Source organism: Gekko japonicus, unplaced genomic scaffold (genome assembly GCF_001447785.1).
Source record: "Gekko japonicus isolate JY-2015 unplaced genomic scaffold, Gekko_japonicus_V1.1 scaffold1247, whole genome shotgun sequence".
Taxonomy (NCBI): Eukaryota; Metazoa; Chordata; class Lepidosauria; order Squamata; family Gekkonidae; genus Gekko; species Gekko japonicus.
In genome coordinates, this window is record NW_015176487.1 from 369056 (window position 1) to 393833 (window position 24778).

At 44.1% G+C, this 24778-nt stretch overlaps 1 protein-coding gene across 2 annotated transcripts in view; it reads left to right on the forward strand.

Annotated features, from left to right (window-relative positions):
• FRMD4A (FERM domain containing 4A) overlaps positions 1-24778 on the forward strand; it is a 352260-nt gene that overhangs the window by 189706 nt on the left and 137776 nt on the right. For both annotated transcript variants that reach the window (XM_015427238.1, XM_015427239.1), the window contains one exon: positions 9245-9329. In XM_015427238.1, the coding sequence (XP_015282724.1) occupies positions 9245-9329 (85 nt within the window). The remainder of the gene's footprint in view (positions 1-9244; positions 9330-24778) is intronic.

Sequence of the window (24778 nt, forward strand, 5' to 3'; positions counted from 1 at the left end):
CTGATGTGTTTAATATGATCTGATCCAGGGCTTTCCCCCCCTGCCAGAACGCATTGGAACAGCATTCTGGGACCTCTTTGACTGCTCCTGCACTGGCACATTGATATTTCCCCCCTCGGCGGCCATTCCGTCAGTCTCCTTGTGCCAAGCTCTGTGTTTGTGTGTGCCTGCATGCGTGCAGGCAGGGCCCTCTTCCCAGCCAGGGATGGAAGGTGGGGAGAGCTGAGCAGAAGGCTGCTGCGTGTGCCCGCCCACCTTTCTCCCCCTCAACATTCCCCTATCAGCAGCTTTTTTGTCAGCCTCCTTGTGCCAGAGCCCTGTGTGTGTGTGTGTGTGTGTGTGCGCGCACACACACAGACGTGCTTGCAGCCAGGGCCCTCTTCCCAGCTTGGAAGTGGGGATGCTGTTATGCAGGAATGATACTAAAATTTGTGGACCATGTGGAACAAGCATGCCAAAAGACCAGTGTTGCAATAGCTCAGATTACTGGTACTCTTGAAGCAAGCAGTTACTGGGTTGTTGAACTCAAAAAGTTTTAAAAGTGTCAGTGTGTAATTCTGATCTGGATTTGCAATGTTAAATTATTTACCTCTCAATCTCATTGTGTCACTAAACAGTGTCATTAATAACTTTTTTTTTTTGGTAACCCTTGAGGAGTTGAGGTTTTGGGTGGGAGTTGTAGCCTAGATGGTTTTTTAAAGTGCCTCCCCCCTCCTGCAAGTGGTGTTTACTGTGTGCTAATTTGTTTCTGTTTGAGGGAACAAGAGAATATAGCTTGCCAAAATAATTCACTTTCAGGAAATAGGTGACATGTTGTGCCAGCAGCTCAAGGCTGTTTTTATTATTGCCTGATGTGCTCTGTCTCTCTCTCTGTAGTATATAATTGCACAGTGAGAAAGAAAAGGTAGCTTCAAGCACATCACAAATAATTCATGCCGGGCAGTGTGCTCAGATCTTGGGGCAATATATAATAAGCACTAAGCAGGTTTAATAAAGTTTAATAGCACGTAGACTGAGACATTTTCATTAAAATAGAATAACAATACTCAGCATAGTCTGAAAATAACTTTGAATTTGCATAATTTGAGAGACCTCTTGATGACAGTGAATGTATAATTAGATGGAGTGAAAACCTAACAAATGATGTGAGGCTTTATGCCTTTATGCTTTTTTGTTTCTGATGGTTGTTGTTGTTTTAATTGCAAAAGTTGAGGTAAGTCTGTTGCGCATGAAAATAATATTGTTTCAAAGAATCCTATGTGTTTCTCCTTCATTTCCCTCTTTTGGCACCTCTTTTTCCAGAAAAAAGGCTCTGATATGATCAGCAAACAGTTTCCCTCAGCCTCCTGGTAAACTTTGCTAAAAGACCCAACCAGCGAACTCTGTGTGCTTTTTACTGTGCTCTGCCTTCCCTGCACCCCAATGTCTGCAGTCAGAACTTCATTAGATTTTTTTAATGTGTTTGGTGAATATAGTGTGATGCCGGCTTCAGGGACCTTCCAGCTGACTTGGGGCCCCCCAATTTTGTCCCTCCCCCAGTCCCCCCTATCGGGAGCCTTGCAGATAGGTTGTACCTCACATAAGAATGTGTACTTGTACAGGCCATTACCCCAGTGTGATGCTATGATTGTGTGGTGCTGTGATTTACACGCTCTGTGCTTCCAACCCCTGGGGGAGCCATATTGCAACTGACTCCCAGCTGGTGGACTCTGGAGGTCTGGCAAAGAAGGTCCCTCCAAAAGTACTTTGCATCAGTTGCCTCTGTAGGACCCATAATCAGGCCCGTAGCCAGGATTTCTTGAGCCTTTAAATAAATCGGGGGGGGGGGACTGAAATTAAAATTTAAAAGGATTTTTTTAAGCCCTGGAAGCCCAGTGTGATAGGCGCAGGGAGAAGGAGAAGAGGAGGTGCAGGGAGAAGGAGAGGCAGAAGACTAGGAGGAAGAGGTGCCCCGGCCCGGCCCCAGCAGCTTCTATGAGTGTCACCAAAAGTTCCTGCCGGACCCACCTTGCCTGCTATCCTGCCTGGTTGCCTCACACTGCTTCCTCACCTGAGAGCCCCCAGCCCCTCCCTCCAACACACCCTGGAAGCTGGACGCCATGGAGCTGACCTCTGCTGGCACTCCGGCTGGGCATCCAGGTGCAAGAGGAGGAGGCAGAAGAGGAGGAGGAAGAGGTGCCCTGAGCCTGCCTGCTTCTGAGCACCGCCAAAGGTTCCTGCCGGCCCCACCTCACCTGCCTTGCGCAGCTCCTGGGATGGAACTGGCAGGGAAGGAGCTGTGGTGACGGCATGGGGTGTCCTCCGAACGGCCCATAGAGTGGGGGGGACTGGGCTAGTTTGGAAGTTGTGGGGCCTTGGCAGGAAGTCAGGGGGCTGGCCCCAGAATGCCCCGCCATAGCTACAGGCCCGCCCATAATGTTAGTCCTGTTTTATACTGTGGTCTGAGGCAGTACTGGCTAGTCTGAGGCCACCTAGTGAATTAGTGGATGAGCTGAGATTTCCATGTGACCTTCACGGCCCACACTCTTGGCCACTATACAGCACCTGCTCTTTTCCTTATCAGCAAAAGAAGGCTGTTTATGGCCTGTCATGCTGATGTGTATCCCACTGTCATCCTAACTTTCAAAAAAACAGAGGTTAAAAATCAAAATCAATAATATACTTGGATCTTTGCCTTTTTTGCTGCACAATCCCAATGTAAAATTTTAAATTATATCCATTTTAGGGGGGGGTTGTATTTATTTATGTAATTTATAGTCTGACTTTTACACAGAGTGAGTCAATACAATTGACGGGACATTCAATAAACAATGCAATAGGGTTAGGGTTGTAGAACCAACTAGAAGTCACTTTAGTTTTATTATTATTACGATACGAGATCTGCAGTCAAGAATATCAACAATACATAATACACACTGGATGCATAAAATAGATATTCTGTACAGAAAATATACAATTAATAGTAATAATAAAATTATTAAAATACTAGACTGCCTTCTCCTGCCTTGTTAAACATGCCAGAGCACAGAATCTTGCTACCTTAAGGGTAGTTTCATTAAAACGATTGGCAAGAAGAAGAGAAGCATAAAAATCATTTGATCTGCCTGGATATTTGGACAGAGTTGGCGTAAAGTACGTATTACGAATGTCCTGGTAAAATCAGCAATGTAAGAGGACATGTTCGATTGTTTCTACCATTCCAGACTGACATGGGCAGAGACGTTGTACGTATGGAATATGTGCATATCTACCTTCAAGAAGGGCAGATGGGAGGACATTACAACAGGCCAGAATGAAGGCTTTGCGGTGTTTGGGGAATTCTAATGTATAAAGGTAATTTGATGGAACAAAATTTTTGTTGCTGTTCCCCACTGCTGGAGCAGAGTGGGCCTGTGATCTGTCAACTTGAAGGGCAGTATTCCATAGTCTCTGATTAGTGCTTTGGCTCCTGTGTACCGAAGATGCAGTAAGGCTGTACAGGAGAAACCAAACAGTTGTAATGTGTCCTCTACTGCTCTCACCCACCCTGAGTGAAAATTGTCTAAGAGGATTAATGAACTTAATTCAGGGGTGAAGAAGTTTAACTTGAGCCAGAAGCATTTAGCATGGAACCAGGCATGTACTTCTAATGGAACCAACCCTGCTTCTAGCATAAGCAGGGCATTGGGTACACAACAAGGTACTCCAAATAAGGATCTGAGGAATTTGGTTTGGATTGCTTCTAGTTTACAGTAGTCATTGTGCAGACATGTCTGTGAACCATACATAAGCTGGGGTACCACCTTGCCCTGAAAGATTTTCAATGCATATGGTGAGAACCACCTTTTGTAAAGAAGAATATTAAGAATATTAAAGTTGCTGTGGTTACTCTTTGGGCAGACTCAGTTACATGGGAAAGCTGAGTTGTCTATGAGCCAGACAGTTGGAATGATATGTCACCGGTGCCACCAATGGCCTGCCTCATTGTTTGGGGAAATTAGCAGGCACCGAACACCAGTTTATACCAAGGCCCGGTACATTAGGAAGACTCCAGATGTGAAGAGTAAATTAAATAGTTTTTATTTTGAGGTTCCCTAATTACAAGCACACTAAGCATTCAAAAAGAGCAAGCAGTACAGAACTAAGAAAGCAGAGGTGATTGATAGTGAATAGAGGAGTCAGTTGCAGGGTAATACTACCTCTCCAGACGTGCAGGAGTCCTTGAACAGAATCGTGCCAACAGGAGGAGAATAGCGCCAAATATGGGAAGGCCTAAGAAGATACTCTGGGGGTGTACTCAAAGTATAGGCGCCGTCCAGAGTGCACACCTTGATGGCCATGTGTGTGGATGGATATAGACCTTGGAATACAATGCAGACCAATAGGAGGTCTTGAGGGGCTTGTCTCAGGTGAAGACAAAAGATTACCTGGACCAATCGGGGTCCCAGGGGGTGTGGCATCAGGAGGGGCCAGACCAATGTGTGCTGGGTGGCTAGCTGAATGGGTTTTATGAACATTAATGGTCCTGCCAGGGCAGGTTGAATAGATTCCCAGGTTTAGACAAAATGTGGGAAATTATTCCCTGATTAGCGTCAGGAAGGATCACTAAATATTTGAATGTATGATTTGTTTATCTCGGTATCCTGAGAGATGGAGCAGGAAAGAGAGTTGTGGAGACAAAGGATTCTCACGTAGACACAGGTAAAGGTTCCCTTGCTAGAAAGCCAGTCAAATCCGACTCTAGGGTTGCGTTGCTCATCTCCGTTTCAAAGCCGAAGAGCCAGCGCTGTCCGAAGACATTTCCGTGATCATGTGGCTGGCATGACTAAACACCAAGGCGCACATAGACATAGGTGCACACAAAAGGACTAGGTGAAGTTCTGGAGACAGAAGGGCTATTCGCCCTGTGGCCTCTGAATAGCCTTTAGAAATGTGGAACTCATTGTTATTCTATATGCACACCTGTGCTGGGTGGAGGAGGAGGTTGGAGATTGCCCCGGAGGGCTAGCCTTGTGTCACCTGAAATTAAACCTTTTTTCAGAGCTTATGGCTAGCTCTGTGTTTTCAGGCCAGGAGTGCCTAACTTGACCTGAGTTTGTGGGTCTCTGGTTCAGGTTTAGAAGTGGGGTGCCCTGCTATTTAGGGCTACCCATGAGAAAGGCAGCACCTCTGGGCTACGGATACACCTAAATTTCTAAACACTTTAACTTGTTCAATCTCATGGCTGTCAATCTACCACCTGTGTTTGATAAAAACGTCTTAGAGAAAACAAGAATTTTGGTCTTTAAAAGACAGATTGTTAAATGCTCCTCTTTGCAGTAAGATGTAAGTGCCACAAAACAGAACTGAAGCAAAGCATAAGTATTGGCATGATGCCTTAAATGATGCAAAATTGTATAGTAGGATCCTAGTTTCAGCAAGCTATACATGTACTACAGACCACAGTCCCTAATAATTTTCCAAGTAACTTTGTGAATCATTTAATACAATGCAACTACTGCCTGTGTAGAAAAACCCTCTTGAATAATTCAGTTTTGCATAGTTCGCAAAAAGTCACGAGACTGGGAGTCTTCCTGAGAGTGTGGACCCTTCCACAGCATGGGAGCCACAATGGAGAAGGCAGGTATATGGGCAGTTGGCACCTGCAGAAGACCCTGTTCCAGCGAGCAAAGCTGTCATGATGTTGCATAGGGGGTGAGGAGGTCTGGCAGATATGAGAAAATGGTTGTGGATCGTCTCCCCCTCTAGTACCACCGTTCACTTTCCTCTCCCACTTGCTGTGATCAGACTGAGAATCCTACTTTTTTATGAGGAAAAGGTACATATACAGAGTTGATGTGGTATAGCAGTTAGACTAGGATATGGAAGACTCGGATTCAGATGGCCTCTTTGCCTTGAAGCTCACTATCAGTGCCATCCTAAACAGAACTACCTCCTTCTGAGTCCACTGAAGTCAATGAGATTAGAAGGGTGTTTGGGATTTGCAGAAAAGACCCAGCAATGCAGCTGTTATAAGATCAAAGGACTCTCTGGGTTTGTCATCGAAACAGCACTGTAAATGAATTCAGCAAGTAAGTGGACTGAACCATGTAAGAATCCATGAAAAATATTCCCTTGCATCTTGAATTACAGAATCTCTCCCCCCCCTCGCTGAATTGTATTTTATACTGAATTTTATTGCTAAGTACAATAAATCTAGTTTGAAATAGCCGACACCAGATTCAAGATTCAGCAGATCTCAAAAGCATTCATTTGTGAATACAAACTGCTTAGTACTTACACCACTACCATGTGCCGCAAACAGCAGGCATGATCTAATACGGAAGTGATGTTATTTAGCATGTGTGTAGATGAATAATAATTATCTCCCTATCATAGATACAGGGGGAATGGAAGGATGAGGTTTAGAGCAGCTGGTTTCCCTAAAATTAGAAATTAATTTTTTTGAAAAACAGTCTTGTGGATCCTTATTTCTTTATTTTTGGGATGAGCCATTATGGACTGCTGTGCTGTTGTTTTGTTTATTGGCTTATATATAGTTTCTTTTTTGGTTGTAAGTTCCTTCAGGGAGAAAAGGGGGGTACAAACGTATTAATAAATATATGGACTAGAACCTGCTTCATCAGATGCTTTAAGTATGTCCTTGCTTGGCACAAACACATGTACACTGGAAATTACATAAAATTGTATAATGGGAAATGAAAGACATTTCTGGGCAAGGCTGGACTGTATTTAAGCACAGCGACTGTACACAACAGCAATCATATACTTTTAATTAAGCTTTTGAATAAATAAGAATAAAATTGAAAAATTATATAATACAGAAAAATAAAAAAATAGAAACTAAGAAAATACAAAAAGGAAAAGGAGAAAAAAGAGGAAGAACAAAAGAAAAAAATTGGAGAAACATATCCTTAAAGAACTTACATAATTTTCTCCATGACAAAGCCAACTGAAATCACTTATAGTTAAATCTGAAATTTAAACATAACCACATCCCCTAATATCAGGACCAATCCACCAACCAATCATATATTCTTCTCTGTTATTTAAAATTCTCCTTACTAATCAAATCCACAAATCAACAATTCATTTTTTTCAATGAGGGGGTTCCAACCAATGCTCCCTCTAAGCTGTGGAGTCTCGTGAGCAAAATTTCTACTTTGTTAGCTACTGGCATTAAAGTTGTGAGCGAGTGATTTGGCTACTCCATAAATCAGTTTGCTCTGGAGCCATTCTTCCTGAGCTAAGCCAAAAATGTGTGAGCCGGAGGCTAAAAAACTGTGAGCTAGCTCACACTAACTCAGCTTAGAGGGAACACCGGTTCCAACTAGCAATAAAAGCAGATAGTGTCTTCTCCTTAATCGAAGAAGTAAATTTGGCCATTTCCGCAAGTTCCACTGTAGGTATTTCTATAGATTTCCGGTTCTGTTCATAGACCAACCTCGCTACTGTAGTCCTATACAAAAAAAAACACTTAAAAATCCATGCGTATTTTCAAACTGACTATAAGTCCTAAAAGAAAAGCTTCTGGTTTCTTTTGTATGTTAGTTTTTAAAAAACTTTTGCATTATTAAATGTACTAGGAATAAGGCCCATTGTGGAAATAAATACAACGAGCTCTATAAAGAGGCTCTGGGTGGGTGCCCCTGCCTTAGGTCACTCAGTGTCAATTTGCTGTGGTGACCTCAGCAGCGTATAATGACACAGAGTCCACTGTTTTCTACAGGGGAACTGATCTCTGCCATCTGAAGAGCAGCTGTAATTCTGAGTGATCTCCAGCCCTCACCTGGAGATTGGCAGCAGTGGTTCCCCAGGAGGAAATGGCTGGTTTGGAGGGTGAAGTCTGTGGCATTGTAGCTGTCTGTGGTCCCACCTCTCCTCAAACCGCACTCTCTCCAGGCTCCAACCCTCAAACCTCCAGGAATTTCCCATCCTGGAGTTGGCAACCCTATCTCCTTCCCAGCCAACCATCAACCCACATTTATCTGCCCCTCTGACTTCAGCTTTCCATCTCCTCCCCCCTCCCTCCTGGAGAGCAGTTGTAATTCTGAGTGATCTCCAGCCCTCACCAGGAGATTGGTAGCAATGGTTCCCCAGGAGGATATGGCTGGTTTGGAGGGTGGAGTCTATGGCATTGTAGCTGTCTGAGGTCCCACCTCTCCTCAAACCTCACCCTGTCCAGGTTCCACCCCTCAAATCTCCATGAATTTCCCAACCTGGAGCTAGCAACCCTAGTCAGGACTGGCCCCAATGAGTTCCCCACAAACGCTTGGAAATGGACCCCTGGCTTTGCCTTTTTACGGGCAGAACCAAGGCCACTGAGGGAAACGTTAGTCCCACAAGATCCAAGCAGGAGAAGCGTAGTAGCACCTTAAAGACCAACGACATTTTCTAGATTATAAGGTTATTTGAGTCAAAGCCTGAAAAATCTTGTTTGTCTTTCAGGTGCTACTGGTCAAATTTTGTTCTACTACTACATACTGTTACTATAGCTACCTGCCAGAAACTACCATCTTCCTAGATGTACTAAGCTAGTTTAACAACTGCAGGGTGACAGGAACCACTGAGATGATCGATATATAGTGTCAAGGGCACCTAAGATGCTTAAGGCCACCTAGGAAGACCATATAAGAAGTAACATTTCCAACAAGTGCTTGCATTTGTTCTATACCTCCATCTGTTAGCCAACTATCTACTGGAGTCACATGTAGAGCATATCAGGAGGATATGTGCAATGTTGCTAGGGTTAGGTAGAACTTCACATTCGGCATGTAAGTAATAAAGTTTCAGTCGTTTTCATTTTAAGTTATATTCAGTGGTATTTCTCCCTTTCATTGTCCCCCTCCCCTTCTTCAAATGCCATTTTAAAAGCAATTATTCCCCAAGGTAAGATGCAACCATTTCTTATGAAGCCACTGTCAAGGACAGGGAATGGTGGTGGTGGGGAATTCAAGCCCAACCTGGAGTATTTATGGAGCCACAAATCAACCTTTGAAATCAAGCAAGCCTTTAAGTCTTTCATATTGCTCAGGATTTACACAAGCAGCTATGCTAGATGATGGTGTCTTAAGGGACATACAGATCTTACCAAGAGTCAAAACACAATCTCTGAAACAAAGCAGAAAGAAGAAAGAATTCCTCTTGCTCAGCCTAAAGCTCTACTAAGTACAATTTTTTCACATTATAAAAAGGGCCTTATTTATTTACTTGGTGGCTATGGTTTCATTCCAGAGTTTACATGCCTTTTCTGTTTTATTTGTAGGTTCTACATTGAGAGCATATCCTATCTCAAGGATAATGCTACCATTGAGTTGTTTTTCTTGAATGCAAAGTCCTGCATTTACAAGGTATGGCCTCGGTTTTTCTCTTATTATTATTATTGAGCATTTGTTAATAATAAAAACAGAGCCGTATTGAAACATTTTTCTCTGCCTGCCAATTCCCAGCATTCTGTCCCATTCTGCCAACACTCAGTCACACTCTAAGCTAGGCTTACCAGGTTGCCCACCATGGCAGGCAACCTTTCATCCCTGCAAGCTTGTTTCCACTTTCATAGCCGGAGAACCAGGAGGATGTCATGGATGTGGCAACCTCATTTCTGGTCACTGCATCCATGCCAGTTTAAGAATTTCCACTATCTCTGTTGTCCTGATTGTAGAGAACAGGGGAATTCTTAGAGATGTGTGTATAGGGGTGCGTGACATCACTTTTGGATGATCACCCAGAAGTAACATTGCCACATCAGCAACATTCCGCCTTCCTGTTCTTTACCTCCCCGGAAGCTCCCAGGGTTGCCAGTGCAGGGCCAGCAACCTTACTCTAATCCCTCTGTAGATGTTACACTGGCATTCTGTTCACATGATGTGGGTGCCCACCAGTTGCACATAGTGGGAGTGCGTGGGTCCTAATGATGTACCCAATGTGTGGAACCACTATATCATGTGAATAGAACAACATGTGGATTTTCCATGTGGGTACAGATGGAAGCTGCAACCACATGGAAAATCTATGCATACTCTGTTCACACAATATGACAGTTGAGCATGATGCACTTCCTAAAAGCCTGGCTCCCAGGCTCCCATATCAGTTGAATGGAACATCAGTTGAACACATACAGAGTCCTACAGTATGACAGAGAAACTGTTAAGTCGCTCGCTTAACAAAGTAGGAGAGTGATTCAGTAAAGATTCAGCTTTATTCAACGACTCGAACACAACTCCAACACGGATCAACGTCTGATAGCCAGAACAGCTTTTACATTGCAGCTGTCCTGCTTTTAAACTCTCCCGGCTAATGTAGCCACGCCTACTGTACATTTACCAACCAATAAGGTTGTATGCATAAGGACCAATCACAGATGTTCCCGCTCATGGAGCTTGCTGACAAGTGACTGGTTGGTTCTTCCTGGGCTATCAATGCGATTAGATGGATTTGGATCCTAGCCCAGGACGAAGCTTAACATTGTACTTCAGTTAGATGATTCATGTATTGCAATGGCAGCTATTGAATACATTACAGAAACAAAACCAGGAAATGGGTTACCAAGATAGGAGCAAACTTCGTTTTTAAGGACAGATGGTATCAAGGGACAGGAACCAGGTTTTGATTTTACCTCAATGGTGCAGCTCTTTACTTGGCCCACATTAAGAAAACAGTCGCAACATAAATGGCTTCTGTGAGGAAAAACCAAAGCATTGTGTTTGGGGAAGCTGTTGCAGAGAGAGCGGCACCATCCCTTCAGGCCAGAGAGTCCTTGACTGGGATGCTGTGGGGCATGCATGCTTCCACTGTTACCTTTCCCCCTCATATACTCTGACCACCCTAACGATGGACATTTTGTTGTTATTAACTTTTCTAAAACAGCTAAGATTTCTACCTGCCTTTTTCCCCCCGGCAAGATTCTTAGTAGTGGCTTGACAGGCATAAATTCAACAGGTTGAGTAAGAACTGCAGTTACGAGGACAGTTTTCCTTGTGGAATATCTGCCCTGTCATACTGCTGTTATATGAAAGCTGCCCTGCAGGGATAAAGGTGGTTTAGCAAGATCAGCTTTGTTGTTGTTGTTGTCAGAAAAGTAATTTTTTTTCTGGGCAGAAAAGAAATATTCTCACTGTGGAAGAGATTGGTACCTCATACACTGAACTGTAAAGGGCTACCATGCAAAACAAACACTCTTGTGTTAGTGTAGGGATATGGGCTGGGCTGAAAGGTCTCAAGTTTTATGAATACATTGATAAATGGTTTATTGGTTTGTTTGCAGTGGTAGACTTGTCTGTTTAATGCTGTTTCAAACTAGGCCCAGAGTAGTTTAGGGATCACTGGAAAAATCCATTGGATCAGGAAATCCAGAGGAGGACTCATATCTCACTGAGGTGGTAAACAACGTTATGTTGCAGGCTTGACTCCAACTTCCAGGTGGGGTCTGGAGCAGTGTTCCCTCTAAGCTGAGTTAGTGTGAGCTAGCTCACAGTTTTTTAGCCTCCAGCTCACAGATTTTTGTCTTAGCTCAGGAAGGAGGGCTCCACAGCAAACTAATTTATGCATTCGCCAAATTGCTCGCTCACAACTTTAATGCCAGTAGCTCACAAAGTAGAATTTTTGCTCACAAGACTCCACAGCTTAGAGGGAACATTGGTCTGGAGAGCCTCCAGAATTACAACTGACCTCCCAGACTATAGAGATCAGTTCCACTGGAGAAAATGGCATGTTTGGAAAGTGGACTCTGTGGTATACCATACAGTCTAGGAAAAACTGAAATATGGCTAACTCAAGGCTTGTAGCCAGAAATTTTTTGTTAGGGAGCAATTTTTTTTGTTAAGGGGGCAGTTAGCACAATGGAGAGCAGCCCATTATGTGTGTGTACAGAACTGCCATGCTTATACTTCTAAATAATTAAGTGGTATATCACACACACACACACACAAATCAGGTTTGTTACAAAGATATTTACAGGTAGAACATATTGAGCACTCTTAACAAGTAACAGACAACACACATTTTTATTATCAGCACACCTTCTCCATTCCACCTGTTTGATTTTACAAATCTCAGTGTGTTGAGCAGAATATAAATAAACGAAAATATATTTCCTATACACACAGCTCAATGAGATAAGCTGCCCTTAAACGAACCAGTACTTCTACATAGTTCAGTGGGACAAATAGGCCATAAATGCCAAATAATGATTAAAACCAACCATAGATTCTCTAAACTTTGAATTTGCTAAAGCATGCTAACAATTAGAGAACTGGGTTATCATTCCACCCTTTTCAGCCTATTGAACAATTAAAGTAGAAGTCAACATGATTGGGCACGAAAATTGTCTATGAATGCATCCATATTGATGTTATTTGTGAGTGATTTCTCATAACCTCGGAACACTAGACTGTTTTTCCAAAGATGGAACATTGACACCCTCTGTGATTGTAAAATGCAAGTAAGACAAGAGAATGCTGACTCACATGTAGCAGTGGAGCCACCAAAAGTTACAGCAGTTGCAAGGTTGGGAAATTCCTGTAGATTTTGTGGTGGACACTACAGAAGCCAGGGTTTGGGGAGGGGAGAGGCTTCAGCTGAATAGAATGCCATAGAGCCCACCCTCCAAACAGTTATTTTCTCCAGGAGGAGAGAGAGATCTGTCGTCTGGAGTTCAGTTGAGATACCAGATGATACCACAGCCAATGTGATGTAGCAGTTAGCACTTCAGAGCAGGATCAAAAGGGTGAGAGGAGAATGATGTGAGCTGCTTTGGTCCCCACTGTGGAGAAAGACTGTACTTTTCCTCCTGGGGAACCAATCTCCAGGTGAGGGCTGGAAAGCACTCAGAATTACAACTGCAGAGATCAGTTGGCAGATGGCAGAGATCAGTTCCCCTAGAGAAAATGATTTTCAAGTACGTTTTAATTGTTCTTGCAGCATTTCCCAGTGTTATGAATTATATAAAATGTATAATTTGACACAATGTTTTTAGAAAAATTTGCATTTTCTTTAGTGATATTCTGCAAATTATCGGTTCCAACTTGATAAAGCCATGTAGGCGAAACGTGGTGTATATCTGAAGCAAACAATCTCCATAGTTCCTTATTTGGAAGCACTTGGGTGGAATTCTTTTGAAGTTCTTTTGGGAACTGCTTGGATTTTCTCTGAAAACTTGTTTTCCTCCGTTACATTGTGAACACATTGTCCATTGGGAACTCAGGAGGAACCAAGTGGTACTGGATAAATTTTGGACTTTGTGAGCCATGGAAAGGATTTCCATTAAATTACTTATGCCCATGCTATGAATGAATGTTGCTGAATTAAATTTTGTATTGTATGAATTAATTATTTATAAGAAAAATTGTATAAATGGTACACTTGATTTATTATAAATCTTCTTTTTGTTAGTGCTGTTATTGTCTACATCACACACAGTTTTTTTCTTTTTCTTTGCAATGTAATTCAGTGCAGGATCCAGTCTCAGAGAAGCACTTTGGGTTTCCTTTGAGAATTCTAACTCTCTCTCTCTCACTCACTCTCCTGGAAGCTGACGTGACATAGGAATGCTGAACTTTGGCTGGACTGAGCCCACAGATTTTAAAACTGTTGCTGGGTCTTTTACTCTTCCTGTGTTTCCCTTCTGCCTTGTTCAGAATATGTTGCTTGAAAGTGTCACACTTGTCAGACAAGGGAACGGTTTGGTGCTGGTGCAACTAGGTAATGGAGAAGGACATAATGGGAAAGAGGAAGGTACCATGCGTGCTGGACTGCTCCACTTATGTGTAGGGGAGGGGAGGAGTACAACAAAAAGGGAGTGGTAGCAAATCTAAACAGTGTTTGGGTTAGTCTGTAACAACAACAACAACAACAACAAAAAAGCTGTTTGGTGCCCTGACCTGGATAGCCCAGGCAAGCCCAATCTCGTCAGATCTCGGAAGCTAAGCAGGGCTGACCCTGGCAAGTATTTGGATGGGAGACCTCCAGAAAATACCAGGGCTGAGAGGTCAGAGGCAGGCTATCAAGCCACTTCTCTGAATGTCCTCCGTGCCCCAGTAGGAGTTGCCAGAGGTCGCCATGACTTCCTGGCATGGGCACACACACATGTGCACGCACACAAAATGCAAAAATACAAAATAAATAAATAAGCTCTTTGGTGGGGCAGGACACAAGGGATGTCGCCCTTGTCAAACCCCCCCCCCCTTTCCTGGTGGCTATGGGCCTGGCTAACTCTCTGGAATTATTACCTGGTAAGAGACTGCTAGCTAGGGTTACCACCTCCAGAGTCTAGTTATCTCCCAAGATTACAGCTGATCTCTGAGTGACAAAGATCAGTTCCCTTGGAGAAGATGGCTTCCTTACAGGGTGAACTCTATGGCATTATACCCTGCTAGGCTCCTTTTCCAGGCTCCCCCTCCCCCAAAAAAAATCTCCCAGAATTTTCTACCTGTGGTGCCACACATGTAGAAATGCAGCAAGTTAGGGGAAAGACTAGGTTAGATCCCATCTCTATGACATCTGGTTTTCTGTGTGGAGGAAATATTTTGCTATGGAAGAACATTCAAATATATGCCATTCTTCCCCCCCACCCCATACCCTTCAGTCTGAAGCACTACAGCCCAGAGGCACATTTGCCACCTGACTGCAGATTTGGTCAGAGTAGGAAGCTGGAAGGGATGCTTTGGGGAAACGGCTTTCTGTAAAATCCAGCGGTAGTAATTTCCCCTGACAAATCACCTCTACCCTGACAACAGGAAAATGAAGACTGAGGGTAAAGAAAGAAAGGCATCATTTCAGATTTCAGTAGGGGCAGGGACGAAAGAAATCTACAGCGCAGATGCTGCCGTAGAAGCCAATTGATTTCCATTCCTCTGGACAGAATTGCCCTGTCACTGGGTAGGGGAGAACAAAGTTCTATAGCAAGCTTAAAGGGCAGCTCTCAAATGCATTCAAATTTCAATGGGGGGTGGGGAGTCCCAGGGTACTTGAATTGCATTTGTTGTGGTCATTTTTTTGTGACATTCCTAATAAGAACTATAGCAATATTATCAAAGTAGGTTAGTCACCCTTATTTTCAAAGCCAAGAGACGTGATCCTTTGCCATGCAGCTCTGCGACATAGGGTCGTTTACTTGTTTGTAAGAATTGTCACTGTGCAGAATGAGTAAGTCAGACACAAATATAGGGACTTCCTGGGGAATGCTCAGGGCTTGGTCTGAAAATGTTTTTACATTTTGCTGATATTTGTTGATAATTACAAACGTTGCTTGGGTTTGCAAACTTCTAGGTAGAGAAAGGATGGCTTTGTGGTTAAAACTAAGGTGGCTGGGTGCAGAACAGGATCCCCTGCTTGTCTCACAGTCATTAAGCCTGCCTTCGAAAGGAGTGGTAAATGGTTAAGTTATTTGATACCATGCTTGTAGTGTGGGAACGATCTGGTTTTCTTTCTCCCAAGGTGTTTCTGAATGGAGTGCCTTGTATTACACTCAATTAGCAGGCCTGTGATGCAAATTAATAATGGGGTCTGTTCTCTTATCTGCTCCTGAATGCTACTGAAATAAATCACAATCTGGGTGCTTTTTACTGGGGAAAGTAAATTTGGGAAGAGGAGAGAGAAAATATCTGAAAAGTTAATGTAGTGCTGTGGCTAAGAGAGTTCAAACTAGAAATAAAGCACACCTTAACCTCTTTCATAATGGCCAGGATTTACACATAACAGCAGTACTGAATGACCATCAATGTTCAATAGGGCCAAACTATACATGACATCAGAGATTCATATTTGGATCCTCCGAAGCAGTGTTCCCTCTAAGCTGAGTTAGTGTGAGCTAGCTCACAGGTTTTTAACCTCTGGTTCACACATTTTTGTCTTAGCTCAGGAAGGATGGTTCCAGAGCAAACTAATTTATGCAGTAGCCAAATCGCTCGCTCACAACTTTAATGCCAGTAGCTCACAAAGTAGACTCTTTTTTATTGACAAGTTACTTCAGGTATAATAGCCAGACAATGTGGCTTATAAATAATTTCAAATAAGGCAGTCCCCATTCTGCATCTAACCCCTTCTAGTCTACATCCCATTATTTTGCATAACAAAATCCTGTCAATTTGACAGAATTATCTGGTTTTAAAATGGTGTCTTTCTTTATTATTTCTTTTGCTAAAGCCCTCCCAGCCCTAGAACTCTTCTCTCTCTCTCTCTCTCTCTCTCTCTCTCTCTCTCTCTCTCTCTCTCTCTCTCTCTCTCACACACACACACACACACACACACACACACACACACACACACACACACAGGCTTTACTAAATAGAGTCCCATCTAATGACCCAGTCCCATCCAATATGGAGACATAGCAGAAATACTCATCCACAGTGGTGACTGATTGTAACAGGGCAGAGCCAGAACAGTGACTCATCCAGAGAGCCTGCTGGAAGCATCCATTGTACTTGGGCATTCTGAGTTCACAGAAAAAAACCTAATGGTGCAAGTACTTAATTTTCTGAAGGCAGTAGCCACTCTGGGCCCATAGCTTGTGAGTGACTTCAGAAGCACTTCTGTCTTCCCTTAGATCCCACCCCCAAGACCCCCACATTTTCTTTGGGACCTTTGGGGGTAGGGCTGTGACTGTGCTTGGCATGCAGAAGATCTCTGGTTCAGTCTGTGGCATCTCCAGTTCAAAGATCCCAGGCAGAAGGTGCTGGGAAACCCCTGTCTCTGCCTGAGTCTGTGGAGAACTGCTGCCACTCAGAACAGACAGCACAAAGCTAAATATAACAGATAAGCCTGCTGGTACTGAGTGCTAGTGTGATCTGTCCTCAAGTCAAAACAGCCTTTCTTTGTCTTGTTCTAACTTGAACTTTATTATACTCCATGGATGCACGTCATTAGCAAAACCACACTCCTTAAACAATTCATCCACACACACACAAAAGTCCCTGGGCAAAAGCCCTGCAACTCGCATACAAATGGGGAAGAGTAAAGGGAAGAAAGCCTCTTTGTTCTAGACTCACTTCCAAATCTGCCTGGAATGGGTTCCTACTGGACTAGTGAGGCAGGGCATTAGATTGGCTTCAGCACAGCTGGAGACGGCTGCACAGAATACCTGGGTACAGTTTGTTGCTTCATACTTGCCAGAGGTTAGCACAGCACGATTATTACAGCTTGTGAAATGAGGCGTGTCCTTTCCCTTGCATAGCATATATTATTGTGTCTGTCTAATTTTAGATCTTGGGCTTTTTGTGCTATTTTTCTTTCCAGGAAAGTTAAAACAATTCAGTCAAAGGTCTGAATATGCATGTCCAGCAGGTGCATGCAAAGTAATCATTCTGAGGTTAGAGTCCTCCATTAGAGCAACAAAGAAATCCCCACAGCTCCAGCCTTTGACATGGGAGGCCAGGTGTGGAAAATATTCTACTATAGGATACTAAGAGGCCAAAAAGTAAAATATTATTTGAATGATGATTGTGTGATGGTGATTTATATAAAGACTAGGGATAAGGCCTGTTGTGGAAATAAATACAACGAACTCTAGAAATAGGCTCTGGGCGAGTACCTGGCCTTGGCACTCAGCGTCAATTTGCTGTGGTGACCTCAGCAGCATATAATGACCCAGAGTCCACTGTTTTCTCCAGGGGAACTGATCTCTGCCATCTGAAAAGCAGCTGTAATTCTGAGTGATCTCCAACCTTCACCTGGAGATTGGCAGCAGTGGTTCCCCAGGAGGAATTGGCTGATTTAGAGGGTGGAGCCTTTGGCATTGTACCTGTTTGTGGTCCCACCCCTCCTCAAACTCCACCCTCTCCAGGCTCCACACCTCAAATCTCCAGGAGTTTCCCAACCTTTATCTGCCCTTCTGTCTTCAGCTTTCCATCTTCTCCCCCGTCCCTCCTGGATAGCAGTTGTAATTCTGAGTGATCTCCAGCTCTCACCTGGAGATTGGCAACAGTAGTTCCCCAGGAGGAAATGGCTGGTTTGGAGGGTGGAGTCTCTGGCATTGTAGCTGTCTGAGGTCCCACCCCTCCTCAAACCTCACCCTCTCCAGGGTCTACCCCTCAAATCTCCAGGAATTTCTTAACCTGGAGTTGGTAACCCTATCTCCTTCCTAGCCAACTATCAACCTACCTTTATCTGCCCTTCTGTCTTCAGCTTTCCATCTTCTCTCCCCTCCCTCCTGGAGAGCAGTTGTAATTCTGAGTGATCTCCAGCCCTCACCTGGAGATTGGCAACAGTAGTCCCCCAGGAGGAAATGGCTGGTTTGGAGGCTGGCGTCTATGGCATTGTAGCTGTCTGAGGTCCCACCCCTCCTCAAACCTCACCCTCTCCAGGTTCTACCCCTCAAATCTCTAGGAATTTCCCAACCTAGAGTTCGCAACCCTATCTTTTTCCCAGCCAATCATCAACCTATCTTTATTTGTCCCTCTGACTTCAGCTTTCCATCACCCACCACCACCTACAGCCTCTATCCTGCTCTGAAGCCCTGACTGCTACGTCACACTGGCTGTCATGGAGGGGCATCTTAACAGGGTGTAATGACACAGAGCTCACCATTTTCTCCAGGGAAACTATCTCTGTCATCTGATGAGCAGCTGTAATTCTGAGTGATCTCCAGCCCTCACCTGGCGATTGGCAGCAGTGGTTCCCCAGGAGGAAAAGTACAGTCTTTCTCCACAGTTGGAGACCAAAGCAGCTTACATCATTCTCCTTCTTTTGATCTGTACAACAACCCTGTGAGGTAGGTTAGGCTGAAAGTCTGTGACTGGTCCAAAATCACCCCACTCAACTTCCACAGCAAGAAACTGGGTCTGGCCGACCCTGCTCTGAAGCACTAACTGCTACACCTAGTGTAGCCAACCTCCAGTGGAGCCTGAAGATCTCCAGGTATAACTGAACTCCTGACAACAGATCTCCCCCCCCCGGAGAAAATAACTGCTTTGGAGGGTGGGCTCTATGACGTTCTATTCAGCTGAGGCCTCTCACTTCCCCAAACTCTGGCTTCCATAGACTCCCACAGAATATCCAGGAATTTCTCAACCTGGACCTGGCAACCCTAGTCAGGATTGGCCCAATTAGTTCCCCATAAAGGCCTGAAAAGTGCCTCCTGCCTTTGCCTTTTTACTGACAGAACCAAGCATGGTTGCCTAGCAGCAGCCACTGAGGGAAAAGTTAGTCCTACAGGAGCCAAGCAGGAGAAGTGTCTTCATCAGGAGAGAAACCCATCTTGGCAATTATTCTGACATGGAAAAATGGCTGAGGTGGCAGTGTGCTGGGAAGTGGAACGGACCCAGCACCCAGCCAATGGCACGCGAGTACTCTTGAGTGGCGGTTGATGGGCCAATGGCTGATGGAGCGCACTGCACAGCCAATGGGAGAGCTGGAAATGGCCAATACATAAGGGAATTATATATATATAGGATTCTTCTTTGGGAGGGGTGATGAAATCTTTGGCAGTGATTGGCTGAACTGCCCAAATGTCACAGACAGTCCCTTGTTTCCATTGTTTGAATGGCTTTGATCCTAAAGAAGGGCAGGACAAGCAAAAGGGAAGGCTGAGAACAGGAAGGGTACTGGCAAAGACATGAAAATGCTGCTGCCTAGGAGGACCTGGGATGAGTAGTAATGCAGAGGAGGGGAAGCCCTGGGGTCGCCAGGTCCTACCTGGTTGCCGGCAGGGCCCCCCCTCCGGCTCCTCCTTGAAGAGCTTCTGGTGTGTGTGCAAAGTGTGCACACCACAATGACGTAACCAGAAGTGACATCATCTCATTTCTGATGTTGGGGGCAATGCTCTAGGTTTTAGGCAAAATTCTATGGGTTTTTTGGCCTCAAAACCATAGAGTTTTGCCCTAAACCTAGAGCATTGTCCTCCATGTTGGAAATGCTGGTGTGAGCTCCATGATGGCTTTAAGCACCCTACACCCACTGCTGCACCTGACAGCTACCTGTCAGGTGTAGGTGGTGGGGGAGCATGTTTGAAGCCATCGGGGAGGCGGGGCCAGCATCATTGCTGCACCTCACAGGCAATATTCCCTCTTAGCTGTGGAGTCTTGTGAGCAAAAATTCTACTTTGTGAGCTACTGGCATTAAAGTTATGAGCGAGCAATTTGGCTACTGCATAAATTAGTTTGCTCTAGAGCCATCCTGTCTTAGCTAAGACAAAATGTGTGAACCGGAAGTTAAAAAACTGTGATCTAGCTCACACTAACTCAGCTTAGAGAGAACACTGCTCACAGGTGGTTGGCCATTCCTGATTTCCTCAACTGTCATTAGCGCTCTGCAGTCTCCTGTAACTGGTATTTTTTTTACCTCAGAACACTGATCTCTGCAGCTGACCAATCAGAGAGTGGGGGGTACAAGGAGGCAGCAGCCTGGCAACCACATAGGAATCAATGGGGGGAGCACATTTTACCCCTTTTGACCCCCTTAGGGATTGAATTTCTAAAAACCCCTTCTTAGTGAGCATCTACATCATGGTAGGGGTGCTCTCCCCAAATTTCGTGTTTCTAGGTCCAGGGGTTTGGCCTGGGCACTGATTTTACAGTGAGGGGACTTCCTTTTATGTATATGGAAGATATAGATGGCGGGGGATTATAGCACACAGCTGGAATCAAACCTGGGTCTCCCCCCCCATGGATGGGGGTGGGAAGAAGACTCAGGCTTGATTCTGCCTGGGTGCTGTACCCCAATCTGTACCCCAGATTGTACCCCAATCTGGGTGCTGTACCCCAATCACTAGTTCTGTATTTGAAGTGTTCTTTTCTTTTTGAAGTAAGTTTGTTTTATCGGAGAATCATTGCAGAACTGCCATTCATCTCCAGAATGTTTTGGAAGAGGAGCAGTTTTGCTTGCTGGTTTCTTATTGGGTTTTTTTAAAAAATAATAAGATTTTATTGATTTTTCCAATACTACGGGTCATGGGGAAGGGATACTAATACCCTATCTCTAAATCTAACGGAAACAGGGATTGGAACACTAATAGAATGAAACTACTGGAATCAGGGACGGGACACTAAAATCTTAACTCTACATGTTCTAATAGGGAGAGGGGAGGGAGAACTAACATGATGACATGATCTGGATTACATAGATATGTAGCTCTGTCACCTAGTATTACAAGATTGTTGTTTTATATAAAAGTTATACACAAAGATAATAAGAGTTTGCTTTAGTTGGCTATTTTGCAACAACTGCAATATAACAATCATCTTAATTTTAGAGTCTTCTCCTTGCGTTTCTTTGATCTTCGGGGTTTGGGAGCGGTTGCTCCTTTCTCTGAATCCGACGTCTCTGAAGAGTCGAAAGAGTTGGAACTAGTGCTTGATGAATCCTGTGAATAGGATTATTCTTCATCTTCTTCTTCCTCCTTATTAGTTTTTGTCTTCTTTTCTTTCTTACTTTGCATTGGGTTTAAATAGTGGTCCATAAATTTTTTTGCCTTAGGAACAGAGTCAATCTTAATTCTTTTATCCTCGTATTTAAAACTCAGTCCTTCAGGGAATGCCCATCGGTAGGGTATTCCCTTTTTTTGTAGAGCAAGAGTGAATTCCCATTAAAGTTTCCTCCGCTTCCTAATTTCAAATGGAATATCCTTTAAGATTTTTATCTCCTCATTCTTGATTTTCAAGGATTTCCCCTGTGTAGATTTCAGCACCAGGTCTCTGATAGATCGTTTCGTGAATTTCAAACATATTTCTCCCGGGAGTTTATTTTTCTTTATAAAGTCTGGATAAGTTCTGTAAACCCAGTCCATCTCCTTCAGTAGTTCTTCTTGTTTATAATCCATTAATGGTGCAAGAGCTTCTGCTATAAGCTCCTTTAAGTCTTTGTTCTTATCTTCAAGGATCCCCTGGAAGCATAGAACATACATGGATCTTTCCAGCTGGAACTGTATTAGCTGTGTTTTGTGGGATGATCTTTCTTTCTCTGCTTCATCCACTCTTTTGTTAATACTCTCAGTCTGTTTTTCCATTTTTTTTAGCATCTTTTCAGTTGCTGAGGTTCTTTTGTCCATTTGAGTTAATTGCTTCTGCACATTGTCTATTTTGCTGTTGAGGTTAGTCATCTGTTCCATTAGGGGCACAGTGCATTCGCTAACAGTGTAGATATATCTGCAGTTACTTCCTGGTTCTGGGAGGAATTCATTGGTTGATTATTTCTGGTCAATGTTTCTTTCTCCAGCATTGCCTTCCACGCTCTCCCAGCTATAATATCAACAAGAAGTAAGTTTTCCAAAACAAGATAAAAGTTACGATTTTAATCAACTTTGTATCCTCTTGCAGCTTTTGAGTTCGCTTAAATTCTCATACGCTTGCTTTTGCTTAGTCTTTTATTTCCTAATTAAAACCGCTTTGATTTTAGTATGTGGGGGGGAAGTCTTGAGTTTCTCCTCCACCCTCGTTTTGCACTTAGGTGCTTCTAATCACTACCAAGGTTCTTATAGTCACTTTATTTCGGATGAGCATTGCTTAACTCAAGATTTGCAGCCTTGGAGATCTTTAGAAGCATTTTTAAAAGGTGTTGATTGTGTCCGCTTGTCTGGCAGTCATCTCTGGGCGCCATACTGGCTCTACGGCGATGGTACCTTTCGGGGAAAAGGTGAGCCTCAATTCCTTGGCCATCGCCTTGGAAGAGGCTCTCCTCAGCACCCCAGGCTGAGGGTCTCCTACAGAGACCCTGGGAGAGTCCGGAATGATCTCGGACTCTTCCCGTCAGCCGAGTCTTGTCACACCCCCATCAGAGCGAGACGGGGAGCAACCGAGCAGCAAAACGCTTAAACCGGAAGCCCCCTGGTTTCTTATTGTGAAGTGTCCTGAGATATTTTGGGGCTTAGCACAGAAAATCCAAATAGCAGCTCCTCCATTCCCAAACACTGATGAATATGAGTCAAATCTAATGAGAAAATACACTGCAAATTCCTCAGTGGGTCAACAAGTGTGCTGTGCTGCTCCCATTGCATTTCAATAAATGTCTGCAGCAGAACTTCCACATGGATTTTGCCCCGTGAGCCGTACCTGGCCTCCTCCATACTTTGCAGCTTCAGGTGGCCACCATTCATCTTAAGAACATAAAAAGAGCCCTGCTGGATCAGACCAGTGGTCCATCTAGTCCAGCATCCTGTTTCACACAGCAGCCTACCAGTTGCCCTTAAGGGCCAAACAAACGGGGCATAGAAGCCAAAGGCCTCCCTGCTGCTGCCTCCTAGAGGTTTGCTGCCTCTGCAGATGGAGGCTCCCTTCAGTCACCATGGCTTATCTGGTGACCTGATTAGATATCAACTTAAAATTAGGGGGAAATAATGAAGTGATCACAGTACAGTACAATGGTATTCTGGATATAGGGCAATGCACATAGCAGGGGAGTGGGATTGAGTGCACTAGCTAGCGTTGCTAATCTGGCTTGGGAAATTCCTGGAGATTTGGAGGTGGAGCCTTCGGAGTGTGGGGTTTGGGGAGGGGAAGGACCTTACCAGTGTATAATGCCGTAAAGTCCAAAGCAGTTATTTTAACCAGAGGAACGGATCTCTCTAGTCTGAAGGTGAGTTGTAACTCCAGGAGATCTCCAAGCCCCACCTGGAGGCTGGCAACTCTAGCTCTGGCCCTACCCACAACTAAGCTCATTGGCTTTGTCCCTGTGCATCCAACCCAATGTGTCCATGCTGCCTAAATAGATAGAAATCGTGTAGCATTCAGCCCCATGTTGGGGAAACATCCCCAATCATGGGCAGTGTTCCTTCTAAACTGAGTTAGTGTAAGCTAGCTCATAGTTTTTTAGCCTCTGGCTCACACATTTTTGTCATAGCTTAGGAAGGATGGCTCCAGAGCAAACTAGTTTATGCAGTAGCCAAATTGCTTGCTCACAACTTTAATGCCAGTAGCTCACAAAGTAGAATTTTTGCTCACAGGACTCCATAGCTTAGAGGGAGCATTGATCATGGGGATGGATCCTGTTTTTGTACCGTTTACCTGGGTCTAGGCACTGTGTCCCTTTGAAGTGAACATCCCTGATGGGTGGGGCCAGCATACTCACTCATTGGTCAGGCATGGAACCAGTATATTTGGTCCCCTTCCTCCTGTGCATGTTTTGCTCCTGTGCCCTCTTATGGCATAAGATCATCATATTGGTCCATCAGCAAAATTCCAAAAGTGCACACACTCGATACCTTTCTGATAGGACCACCAGTTTGTCACAAAGGGCTCTTTTTGTAGCAGGAACTCCTTTGCATATTAGGCCACACACCCCTAATGTAGCCAATCCTCCAAGAGCTTACAGAGCTCTTCTTACAGGGGCTACTGTAAGCTCTTGGAGGATTGGCTACATTAGGGGTGTGTCGCTTAATATGCAAATGAGTACCTGCTACATCTTTCAAGCTTTTCAGTACTCAGAGTAGATGTTTCAGTATGAAAAAGGAGCTAGGGTGAAAATGTTTCAGGGTATGATGGCAAAGTTCAAGGCTGCCATTTGTGACCTCCTTTTGACAGAGACCAAGAGATATTGGCTGGTTGGATTAGATTAACTGATGCAAGGTGAGAAACAAGGTGGCACCAGAGCTTCCTGAGCTAGGGAAGCAAGAAATGGCTGGTCTCTTTGGAAAAATAGAAGCCCTTCATTGCAGGTATATTTGTAGAGGTAAAACTAGGCAATAGATGTCTGAGATCACCTCCAGAAAAAGAGGGGAAACTCTTGACTCCAGGAACTTAAGTGAAAATGTGGAAAGTAAGAGAAATCTGTGTGCTGTGCCATGGGAGACAGACATCAACTTCCCTGAGACACTATAATGCAATTTTACTGTATGTGACAGCTGTATGTGTCTACACAAGCTCTGGACTAGGAG